Raw genomic sequence first — 12,870 nt, forward strand, 5'->3', positions numbered from 1 at the left:
AAGCAGTATTTTGTTGCTTGTATGCAGTCCAAAAGAAATATACTGCTTTTTGTTTGTAAATAAACCAGTTTTAGCTAAGTAAATTAAAGATACTTTTATCGCAAATTGAGAAAGTTTGCCCCAATTTTATATGGACTCTCCTTGACTTGTAGCCCAAAAATATCGCACAGAGTTCATTGAACTGGTAAGCGTGTAATAGCAGGAACATAAACACGTGTTCCATTGATTTACAATTAAAAGAAGGCACGGGAAAATGTATGTACTTAGTCTATAGCTCCACGGTTAGACTTACTCTCAGTTGCTAAAATGGTTTTAACTCGGAGCCAAGGAACTTCAAGGTCGTCCTCGAAATCAAACACTAACAGTGATTCTGGAAATTCAAAGAACAGTGGCGATGTTAAAAAGACTGATTCCAAAAGAAAAAGTCCTTCAATAATCCCATCCAACGATAAAACCCCCCTGCCTGATTCCAGTACCGCGCCTGTTGCAGCATGTGACAAAGATGCAGTTGCTATAGCAACGAATGATGAATGCGCCGAGAAGGAGCAAACGAAAGGAAAGCGAAGCAGAAGAAGAAACAGGAAGAGAAAACTGACTGCCGATCACGAAGGACAAACGGAAGAAGTGGACAATCCGGAAGCATCTATTTCATCAACATCATCTGCTGATGATGGAATGACCATGGGAGCTAACGTTAAACACCAGAGAACAGTGACGTCTGAAGAGGCAAAACAAGATGTTAGCTTGGCCAATTCCAAACCGGCCCCGCCATCAACTTCTTCCATCATGGACAAAACGCAAAAGGAAAACGTACTCGCAACACAAGGAACTGGGGCTGAACGCAAACTTGAAGAGGAGGGATCTGAAGCTACGATCTCCCAGGCTGTTAACGTAAAGGATGTTCTGCAGCTGTACAAGCAAGAGTCATATGCCGAGGGACAGGCAGTCAAACCTAAAGGCCAACCAAAGTCTGGCAGGTTCTGGAAGACGGAGCAGACAACACGGTAATTGATGGAATGCACAAAGTTGGTGCGATGTTTCCCCCGGGATGCTTTGCCCACTAGAAGAATGAGTGGCTTATTACCTATATAGCATCGCTCCCAAGTATAGTTGGGACCGTCCCAACTGTAGTAGTGCGGCAGTTGGGGGGCCCAACTATAGTTGGGACACTTGCTGCAGTGCTCTCGCACAGCTCAGCCAAGACGTGCTAAATTGCGTGCGGGGCCCAGGTGTCATCCTCCATGCCGTACTGTACACGTAGGCAACACTTGGTAGAACAAGTACCTGACGAGTCATATAGTTTTTGTTCTTGCCATCATGATCATACTACTCCGTGGTGTCATGGATGAGACAGCCATAGACAAATTTGTTATCAAATTTGCCATGAAAATTATTCTGAATTCATGGACAAGCCCAGTTTTCAGCAGATATACTGAGCTTGGATGAATCTTTAACTCAGTGGCTATCGTTATGGCAGCCGTCGATTTCCAACATTTATAACTACCCGGCCAACCAGCACTTTGGTAGCTTGATTGGTCACATGTTTGACTACTGTGCCGGGATCTGGGTTCGAAACTGCTGCTGCGCTGTTCAATTTTTTTTTTTAATAGTTTTCTGTACTTTCAACTTCAAGTTTCATGTTTGTATTCAAATAGTTGCTTTTAAGTAGATTTTATTTCTTCATAATCTGTGGCTTTGGAGGATTTCTTTTTTAAGGGAAATAAAGTCCGAGAGCCATTCGGTTGAATGATAGTCTGGTTCCAACAGCCAAAGATCCTGACGTTGAATACTTTTAGGTCAGGGAACCAGACGGTCTCATGACAATAGCAGTTGAAATCGCTTGACAGCTGCCATAACGATAACCACTGCGCATCTTTAATGCATATCACAATTTTAATATTCATTTTAACCAAGATCTTTGGCTTAGTAATGGTTAAAGTTACCAGATATATTAAGGTTCAAACAAACTGTGCTCTGCCAATAGGCTAAAACCCACATCCATGTTTTTCATCTCAGGTTCTCGGGGATGAAACAAGACCGACCGCTGAAAACCTCCTGGCAGAAAAAGATGCAGCAGAAGGCTGAAATGAAGAACCTGAAGATGTTTGAGGCCGAGCTGAAGGAGGCTAAGAGCACTGAACTGGAGGTGTGGTTTCTTATTTATTGTAGGAATTTGACATTCACCTACACAGAATAGATTTCCTTTCTCTTCATTTTTATACCAAGTGTGGTTCTTCAGGAAAGGGGTGGCTCAGGGGTGGGGAACCAGTAGTGTGGTGTCCCCCCCCCCCCTCCTGTTGCTAGCTGTCACAGTTTTATTCAGTTTCAGTGACCATTGTATGATTGTATAGATTTGGAAAGTTTTTGCAAAATTTCTTCAGCTTTGTGCTGTGAGTGTGAACACAATTTTTGAAATACTGTGGTGATTCCAAATGGTACCCCCCTCCCCCCCCCCCCGCCAACAGAGCTGCATGTTTTTGGTACCTCTAGAGGGACATGTTTAAGCAAACCCCAATTGCTAAATGTTATTAATTGCTTCACTTCATTTGTTTCTCATTTTTTTGCTTTGCATTTCAGAGGAAGAAGAAGCACCGAGCCAAGAAAATCAAGCGCAAGCTGGAGAACCAGCGCAAGTCAGAGGTTGTGCAAGTGGTGAGTTCTGTAGAAAATCTATATGTACAATGTTATGTCCGAGTTGTGTTTTGCATTAACCCTTACAGAACTCAACCCATCAAACCCCAGCGGCATGTTTTGTTGGAATCTGTCAGGATGGGTACAGTACCCCTAAACTTTTACATTGGGTTGGCACACCTCCAGAGTGGGAGTCAGAAATATGTGTGTGCAGTTTCCCATATGGTGTTGGAATTTGCCAGGATGGGTATGGATCCTAGTAAATCATGCTAGGGAGTTAGGGTTAAAGGTAACTGGCTTACTGACTGGCTGGCTTAGCAGTTAGCAGTGTGATGACTTGTTTGGTTGTTTACCTGGGTAGACACTCAATTGATGGGAGAAGTTTCAAAGTATGTTTTGTGGCCAAGTTTATTGGGGTCTTAACCCTAACCGCCCTGAATCCTCCAAAATCCTTTTTGCAAATTGGAGGAATTTGCAGGATTGAGGTTACATGGCAAAAGTGCGTTGCTGATTTCGGAGTACGCACTGTGTCAAGGTCTTGGGCCGGACCTTGTGTTGTTTATGCCCAGCCGTGCATAAACTTAGTCCTTGATTATACTTGACATCCTCCGCACTGCTCCAGGATGTCACTGCCTCTGCCTCAGCCTATTGACAGACATAGCCGGAGGATTTTGCAGGATTCAGGCAGTGGTCATCCCTCCATGGACCATATTCAAGAAATAACGGAGGAATTTGCAGGATTGAGGCTATATGCTAATTTTCCATGAGGCCAATTGGAGGATTTTGCAGGATTGAGGCTACATCCTAGCAAAAAGGCCTAGGGAGTTAGGGTTTTGAGGGAACAGATATGGAATTTTCATACTTTCAACGAAGAGCTTGCGTCCTTTCTGTGAAAGCTTACAACTGCTTCAATGACATCTGTTGAAAAAGTGCTAGTAATTTGTTGCAGTTGTTGCCTGCTTGCCTTCTGCTCCTGCGACATAGGAACAAATCCCACTTTGACAATCATGTGGACAAAGACACTTACCCGATATTGTGCTGTTAAAAAAATTTATCAAGAGTTTCTTCACAAAACGTTTGTTTAGATTTGCAAGCTAACACTATCCTTTTTTTTTTAATAATCTTAAATTTTATAACTAGAAATTGAAAGACACCTTTTGCTTTTTCTTTACACCCAACCTTCATTTTTTTTTGTTTTACTTCATAGGATGACTCGATTCTCATTTTTTTTCTTGTGTTTTCAGATCTCCAATCCTGGCAAGATCAAACGAATGAAGAAGAAACAGCTCAGGAAGATTGAGATGCGTTCAATGCCTGACTCCAGCAAGAAACAAGTCTTCACATCATAAACATATTGTTGTCCTTTAGTCAACTATTTTTATTGGATTTTTTTCCTTTTAATTTCAACATCATAATCCTTTTAATTTCAACATTTTTAAGTGTGTCAGACTCCCTACGACTGTTCTGAGCAACAAAAGACCAGTATGAAGCAACTATTTGATGAATTTGACTTCTCTAAAGTATTTCAAAGTCACATCACCTAGTTTTTGCAACCACAGTAAATGCAGTTTTCTGTAGCAAAAGTATTTTATTTGATGCATAGAAAATCAAAATGGCGCCATATTCGAAGAACGCTCTTGAAATTCTGCCATAACGAGAAGGGCTGAAGTTTTTGCATAAACTTGTTACTAAGAGGATACAGTTCAGAAATATTGGAAGCTACACGTACCTCTAGTCTCCTTGGCAACTGGTTTAAAATTGATTTTGCGGTTTATAACTCAAACTGTTCAACACATTTGTAGATGCAAACCTCTGATGAAGTTTTACATGCCATGAGAAAATGTGCCATATTGAAAACAGGATTCTTGGAAATACAGTATATATTTTATTTCTTTTTCATGATAAAGCCAAAACTAAGAAACCTTCAAATTCATGGTACGTGAACTTTTGATGTCGATACTGTGTTCCAGAATGGTTACTTTTTAAACACTTCGTCAAGAATTAAAAAAACTTCTTTGAACATACATGTATGTTAATAAGTGATATTTGTATTAATAACACAGACAGGTATGTTGCACCTTGAAACTAATACAGTGAATAAAACAAATGGGAAAAGATGGTAATGTTCAGAACCCAATTAATTTTTGTACCGCAAAAATGGGAGTTAATAAAGTTTTATATTTACATGTACATTACTTACAATACAAAAACAAAATAAGTTTCATTTATATTGCACAAAATTCCAGGATGGTGTGTATTATAGTTTTCAACAATGACATATCTACAACTCACATAATCGTTTTAAAAATCTACTGATATGAGAGATATCTAGGTAGGCCTACAAAATCTTACCAGAAAAGGAAAGGGAAAAATTGAAGTCTCGCTCAGTATGCAATTCACATGTGATTTTTCTATAGCTACCAAGGCATGTGGATGTAGTGACTGGCATGTGTGTTGCAAATGCACTAAGGCCAAAAAAAAAAATAAGTCGGTCTCTGGTCAGCGCGCGCGTCGATTTTAATCATGCGCGTCAATCTTTTTTTTTTTCCAAAATGTTCCGCGGTAGCTCTAACAGCGCCCTCTATTTCCAAACCTCAATTTTTTTTACCAAAGAGCACCAAGGAATGGGAAATTGCACCAAGGCAAATGATCGAAAGCACCAAGGCAAATTATGGAGGACACCAATGTACATGAGGACACCAAAAAAGCAAAATAGTACCCCACCTTGTCTGTACAATCCAAGCTTGAAAAAAAAAAAAAAGCCGTGTGGCCGCGTCAATTCCGGAACTTTGGTCTGACCAGAGACCGAATATTTTTTTTTTTGGCCTAACATTTTTTATACACTCAACCAAAATATATTTAAAAAACCAGGGAAAAATATGTCCATGTGCTGCCATAATTTTATATTTACAACCAGAGCATATATGTCGGGTGTTCTGGTGAACTGAGGTGGAACTGGGCACAGGCCATGGTTGAGAAAAATGATTTCCTGATTTATTGATATTTGTAATCTTTGATACGTCTACTACACATGTTTTAAGGAAATAGTATTACAATTGAGTGCAAGTGTTTTTAAGGGAAAAAAAAGTGGCATCTTTCATTTTCACATCTACAAAACTTGAAACTTTAAACGCCTTTTTCTCAGGATTTTACTTTTTGATATGTCAATAAATGCAAATTTTAAAAAGCCATAATTTGTCAACAGAATGTCTGATTGAATTGCAACAATTCACACCCTCATTTTGACCTTTGCCAAGTTCTGTCTCATTTAACTAGAACTGGGAATGCGTCACATATAACAATATAAGCATATACATACTTGTTAATTTTACTTAGTATACACACATCTAAATTTCTGTAGTAAATACAAAATTTTATGTTGTCAAAATAAAATAAAAGACTTGGGACTCGCATGACTAAATCTGAGACATCAACTGTTGTTGTTTTTTGTACATGTAAAAAAAAGTGCATTAGAAAAACGTGACAGAATAAGCCATTTGCGAGTACCCTATACCCTTTGGGATTTACATTTGAAAAACGTCTGGTACAATGACTTGCTCAGAATGCTTGGCACATTTTAACTTTGAATTCTCCAGACCAAAGACACTGTTGCTAATCACAAGATTCGGGGCAAGGTCTTGCATAGTTACATAAGAGACGTTCAGCATCAATACATTGTTCACAATGGGTGAGAATGGCACAAAGACACCAGACCATGCTGGAGCTGGGGGTTGCTAGCATAAGGCTTGCCCCGAATCACGTGATCTAGTAACAGTCTCTTTGGTCGGGAGAATGCTAGGTTAAAGCGTGCAAAGCATTGTATTAAGTCAGCGTTCCAGATTTTATTCAAATTTAACTCGCAAATGGCTTATTGAGATATACACGTACTGGAAAACATTCAGACTGAGATACATAATTGCATAACAAACTTGTGAAATTTGGAGAATGGACTTCGGTCAAGAATAAATAAAATAAAATTGGGGGGCTAGTCGTCCTTACAGCTGAGAAGCTGAATCGCGAAAGACACAGCTACAACACGGTTGAGCCGAAGGCATAGGCAGCCGCCATACGACCCATGTCTTGCCACGGTGCACAGCCAGATAGAAAGTGTTGATTTTTGTGGAGGGCGGAAAACCGCAGAACCCGGAGAGGAGGGAATCAACGGCACAATAGAGAGAATCAACCAACAACTCTACTTACATATGACCCCAGCCGGGAATCGAACCCAGGCCACAGTGGTGAGAGGTGTTCATTTGAGAGGTGAACATTTGTCAAGTTTTGTCTTCAATGACTTGAAATTGAGTACTGGTCCCAATTTCACGCATCTGCTTACCATAATGAGGAATCCTGCTAATTTGCTTTATCCATCCTATGCCTCGAGTAATTCCTGATATCAATTGCGCAAACTGCTCGTCACCATGGGAATGCTGTAAATTATTGACATGGTTTGTTCTGCTCTTTCCTTTTTAAGCATGCCTTCAGTCAGCAGTGATGGGATTAAGTGCATGCTACATGTAAATGGAGCACACGTGCAGTCACAAGTCAGTGAAAAGCAAAGCACATTAGTCCGTACATGTAAATCTAATGGGTACTGAAAAAAAAAGATCCAGGGGGAAATTCCATGGACCGCTACAGAGTAATAAGCATTGAAGAACATTCGGATTGAATTCCTCACCTCGTGATTTCACCTAAGACGAACCCAGAAAGCTCTGGAAATGTGAAGACATTTTCGGAGCACACTTTGGATGCATACATCAGCTCGGCAGCAGATGGTCAAGGCGACCATTTGTGGCATTGGTTATTGATGTATGCCGTGCGCATGACGTGACATCGACAATGCACTACCCGTACCCAATGATAGTGCAATACGTCATCATGAATATTTAATTTTACATGAATATTTATTTATTGTTTATTAAATATTCATTAGCCTTATACTTTAAATACATCAAATAGTCCCTTACTGGCAATAATCGTTCGACTAGTGTAGCAGATAAGGCTGGTGTGATTGAATAACGAGATTGCGGGTTCGAATCCCGGTGGAGTACATAACTGGTAAATAAAGAGGATTGCAGGAGGGTAAAGAGTGAGAGTCCAGGAGGGAAAATAGTTGAAAGAACCATAGAAGGTATTTTTTGGGGCTTGAAAATTGATTGAAAAAAAGTGACGTATGTGAATGGAAAACTTTCTGAACATTCTCCTCTTAATAGGAACATTATGTGACAGGTTTGGCAAGGAAGTCTCAGCTGGTGCCCACGTGTACATCCCGTAACTACAGATTGTGTGTTTATTCTTTTGCTAGGAACACTGCATGGTGATCATAATTCCCTGGTTAGCAGATGAGCCTTAAAAATTGGGCCGCATTGTTAACAGTGTTCTACGACAACTCAAATCCTGTGTTGCTGGTGATGGCATAGCGTAGTTTCTCCTTGAGCGTGGTTTTCTTGTGGTAGTTGGGCAGCTTGAGGAGGTTGAAGCAGGTGGAGGAGGTCGGGAGCCGGCCGACTGGGTCCCTCTTCTGAATGCGTAGGAACCCACGCAGGACGCTGCCAACTGTGTCACCGGTATCCTGCAAATATACAGACCAAAGAAAATTCACTGATCCCTTCCTTGTTGGTTCCTCAGCAATGGCAATTATTTTCTCAAAGTTACTGAAGCTCACACGATGGGATTTCACGACATCAACACTATACTATCTATAAAGCGCAAAAGGTGTATGTGTGTGTGTTGACAAGTTAATCGTCCATGAGTGGATTGGGTGCTTGCCCGAGTAGCAGGCCTTCTACCGACGTAATATCATTAGCGTTCCACTCAACACTGTCAGAGTGCTTGCAATACAAAAATTCACAAGCTTACTTGGGTGGGACTTGAACCCAGAACCTGCAGCTTACAAGCTCAGATGACTGTATAATCAGGTAGCCGGCTTGATTTTTTATTTCAAAAAGTTTGTGAACTTTAAAACTTTTGTGTATTTTTCTTTGCAAGCTCTCGGACAGCACAGAGTATGCAGTGCTAATAAAATTATGACGTTGAAGGGAAAATCCCAATATTGAATAGCAAGTTTTATAAATGTTCCCTATCACATCTTAGCATGGCACCTGAAGGATGGCACCTTTACAAAATATATCTGGACTGAACTACAGATTATTCAATGGCAATAGGGAAGGTAGAAGGGTAATAACCGGTGGCAAAGGGGTTTTAACCTAAAGAACCATTTTCAATGTAAATCTCCAATACAATCCATAGCCTGGATAACATCTCAGATTTAACACATATTCTTACCTGGTCATCACTGACTTCAACACAGCGTATTGAGAAGGGTGGCTCCAGATGGGCAAAGCCTAGTAGGGGTGGCTTGGAACAACTCGTAACAAACTACAAAAAACAACAGGAACATTACTAATACAAAAAGAGATTCTTACAAAACTTTGGCACATTCTGGTACACACGCCAAAAAGACCAATTGATGAAGCCCTTCCCATTACGCACATGGGGAAACAATATGCGCGTTTCTTCAATACCACACTGCATGTTCCAGCCACGCGCATCACACACGCGTACTGGTGTACTGAAATTTGTATCCTTGTGGAGACATTTCTTTGTTCTCGTGAACTAAAGTTTTCGAGTTTGAAAGTACAGTTTCAAAATGCTCTTATTTTAACCAGAATTAATTTCCTTGGCTGAAATTCGGACTTACTATCCGTTTTCTAAAACTCTACCGTTTGCAACAGATCAACATACCTTGGAAATTCCTAGTTTTTGAGTAAAATCCATATATCTATTTTGTGAAAACCTTGTGGAGACGTATTAATCTATAGAAATTGCCCTGTGGAGACGTATACAATCCTTTGTTCCCTATTGTGTGCATGTCTCCAGAGGGCACGGTGTATCAGATCTGTACACACATGACGGACCTTTGTGCACACATGTCGGACATCTATCGGGGCTGTGATTGGTCAGAACACCATAGGGCGGGGCGGAGTGGAGCGGTCTATTACTATTTTCATGAGGCTACTTAACTCAGCAACAATTCTGCTGTGAGCTCATTCGTCTCTCTAGAGTGAACAGACTAATTGCATGAAAAGTACATGCAGATGGCATTATGTGGCACACTCACGAGTGCCACTATCTGGCTCGTTATTGTTACGTCATCTCAATTAAATCATGCGTACTTTACACGGTGCAGCATAGCACGAATGGAAACGGAAGTTAAAGCAACTTGAGCATTTATCCAATGGGCGCTAGTAATCAGTGGTGCGCGCGCGTGTATGACGGTTTTACTAACGAACCGGATTGCAAGTACGTAATGGTTTATGCTCACTCGTTAACCCATGTGTTGCACTGAGTATGTACAAAAACCTATTAAAAGTGAAAGAGTCTGTGCACAGTCAGTTACAAGCTGGTTGAGCATACTCATTGAGCGTACGGTTTCACACATGAAGATCTTGGCTTCGATGCCCCTAAGGGACCGTGACCATTCAGTCCTGGTATGGAAAGGGCCCCCCGGTACCTCGTCCGGTCCAGAGCCAGTCCGGTCTTCAGCCCAGTCTCGTCCGGTACATGGTCCTGTCTGACCAGAAGTTTTGAAGACAGTCAGGCGCATCAATTTATTGCCCTTCAGAAAACGTCCAGAGCAGAACAATAGCAGATTTACCGGATTAAAGATAAAATCCTTCTAAACGCCTTTTTAATTTACAGTCCCATTATGCGTGAAATCGCATGGCAGGGGTTTTGATCTGTGCCGACGAAAGCGTTCTATTGTTTCGCGCTGAGTGATGAAAACCACAAGCAGGTTTCTTCTGGGATATATTACATGTGTCAATACTTGCAAACAATATACCCCAGGATAGAGGAGTTCCTGATTAGCAACCGGACCAGCTCCTGGGCTGGTAGCTGGGACGGTACGAGAGGACTTCTTGGGAGGGGACGAGCTTACCGGGGGGGCCCTTTTCATACCAGGGTTGAATAGTCACGGTCCCTAACCACTTTTCCCATGCAATTATTGAACACACAGGAGCAGGCTACACAGCGAATTCTACAGGTCATGCAGAGAACCCATAGAATGATTAAGAAGATTCACCTTGAGAAACTGCCCCCTCTCTTGGGCTGTGAATTCATTTGCCAGCACATCAAACAGCCAATTGACGACACGATGGGAGTTGTGGAAGCCTCCATAGTACTGAGTGTGTTTCCTGGAAAAAATAAAATAAAATTGTTATTTTATATTTGCAGACCAGTTTGATGAGGAGTCATTCTTTACACTCAGCTCCAAAATTTTAAATGTACTACTCTTCCTCTACTAGTGTTCCTCTGTACTCCACGGCTCCGTTCACAAGTACCCCCTCACCGGCAAAGAGAGTACAGTGGGGGGTCACCGACTGATGCCATCTTGCCTGACTGCAATTCATTTGCCGCGAAGCGTGGCCACTGCGTGTGAACATAGTTTAAATCCCCTGGTGTACGTGCGTCAACCAGCGAAATGTCCTGCCCATGGGACGTCGTTGCTAGGTAAAACGGCGCCCTCTTCTCGGCGCATGGAGCCCATTGGCATTGTCCACAAACCTTACAGATTATCTCAACCATGTCATTTTATACTTGAACTGGGAGAATTTCATACTGATCCTTGCATATTAAAAATACTTCTGCAAGACTTTCCGTGCAACTTTTTAGTTTACTCTGATGAGACTCTCACTTGACTGCAAATCTTACTGAATTAAAAAATCAACAACAGCAAAGTGTGGCATCTAATCCAACAAATCAGAAACAAATTAGTTGCGGTACCTGCTGCTATATCAGATTCGAACCAGCCAGCCAATCCCGGCAAGCTTGGTGGTCGAGTGGTAAGACGTCTGCCCTAGTAAGCAAGAGGTTGTGGGTTCGAGTCCCACCCGAGATTTTTCTCACAATCACTCGGGACAACACTGAGTATACAGTGTTTATAAAACTACGTCGGTGAAGGGCAAAAAGCACATTTCTAATTTACATCACCCAACACAAAAATTCAATCTAATGAAAAAAATATAATCTTCAGCTGCTTTAACTGATAAATCAAACAGAAACGGTGGATCATGAGGTTGATTTAATTGTGCCAAACAGTCAGCTAACGACAAATAAGAACTGACCTGAGGTCGGCCAAGTCGATCTCAGCATTGTCGCCCGAGATGAGCCTCTGCAGCTCCGGCCCCGAGAACCAGGACAACCACTCAGGGTTGATGATGGACCGGAAGCCTCGCTTGAAGGCTTTAGTCTGCTCCCAGATCTGCCGGTACAGTCTGTGATGGGCCATCAGGTGGATATAGCTGATCCTGTCAGGGAAAGGATTAGGGTGTGTCTCAAATGCAAAATTCTTAGTAAAGGTTTTTTTGTCTGAAGTTGTTAAAGCCAGAGTCCATCATTTGCAGCTATCCAAAAAGTAACTGGCGTAATTATTGTTGAAAAACATACTTGGTTGAAAGATAGTATGGGGACTAAACTCCACGAAAGAAGGCCTTTCCAACGGTGAGTCTTAAGAAGCACCATTGGAAATTTCCGTTAGTAATTCGGGGTTTTTTTCATTCGGCGAAGCGCGCGCAAGCGTTGACACGACGCACAAGCGCGCGTGGTTGCTATAATTCGTCGGATCAGTGCGCCACATCGCGTAGCTGCAATCGGCTCAGTAAGAACGTGTCTCGGACGCTGAATTCAAGCCAAATTCAAAACATGATTCAGCAACTTTTGATTTGAAATCGAGATCCTAGAATGCTGTTTTTTCTCAAAATATACAGCTGAAGCTGAGCTGAAACTTCATCAGGTTAGTTGTTCAGCACCCTTCTTTAGATTTTGAGCACTTTTGTTGCTTCAAACGAACAAAATGCACGAATTAAAAATGATGGACTATACCTTTAAAGACCCCTAGGCTAGGTATAGATCCTTTGCATTGCAGCCATCTTTGAGGTGTGTGTATTTATTCCACAGGGATATGCGTGATGAGACCTCTTGTGCAATCATTGTGACTTAATTAAAATAACCAAACCACCACAAAGATGGCTGCTGCATGCAAACAGTCTATAGAAAGAAAATCTGCATTATCAGTTGAACAGCACTTTGTTCCAAAAGGAATAGGAGTTTTCAAGCTGTGATAGTACATGATCTTGAATTTATCGTGTTATTTGACAATACAGCCTTCGCTTTTAATTTCAAATTATTTTAGTTTCTGTTCAAGCCTAACCTGATCAATTTGAGGCAGTTAGCCTGGCCCTA

At 41.5% G+C, this 12,870-nt stretch overlaps 2 protein-coding genes across 2 annotated transcripts in view; one reads left to right on the plus strand and one right to left on the minus strand.

Moving 5' to 3' along the window:
- Positions 1–306: 306 nt before the first annotated feature.
- On the plus strand, positions 307–4,768 carry LOC119730379 (coiled-coil domain-containing protein 86-like). The gene is made up of 4 exons (XM_038203244.1): positions 307–1,004; positions 2,017–2,146; positions 2,578–2,652; positions 3,876–4,768. The coding sequence occupies exons 1-4, from the start codon at positions 307–309 to the stop codon at positions 3,978–3,980; spliced, it is 1,008 nt and encodes a 335-aa protein (XP_038059172.1). The 3' UTR covers positions 3,981–4,768.
- Positions 4,769–5,389: 621 nt separating this feature from the next.
- LOC119730380 (ubiquitin-protein ligase E3B-like) overlaps positions 5,390–12,870 on the minus strand; it is a 31,389-nt gene continuing 23,908 nt past the window's right edge. The window contains exons 24-27 of the mRNA XM_038203245.1: positions 11,754–11,936; positions 10,712–10,823; positions 8,914–9,006; positions 5,390–8,200 (exon numbers count right to left, since the gene is read on the minus strand). Of these exons, the coding sequence (XP_038059173.1) occupies positions 8,009–8,200; positions 8,914–9,006; positions 10,712–10,823; positions 11,754–11,936 (580 nt within the window). The 3' untranslated portion in view covers positions 5,390–8,008. The remainder of the gene's footprint in view (positions 8,201–8,913; positions 9,007–10,711; positions 10,824–11,753; positions 11,937–12,870) is intronic.

The sequence above is a fragment of the Patiria miniata genome, unplaced genomic scaffold, assembly GCF_015706575.1.
Source record: "Patiria miniata isolate m_02_andy unplaced genomic scaffold, ASM1570657v1 HiC_scaffold_22, whole genome shotgun sequence".
Taxonomy (NCBI): domain Eukaryota; kingdom Metazoa; phylum Echinodermata; class Asteroidea; order Valvatida; family Asterinidae; genus Patiria; species Patiria miniata.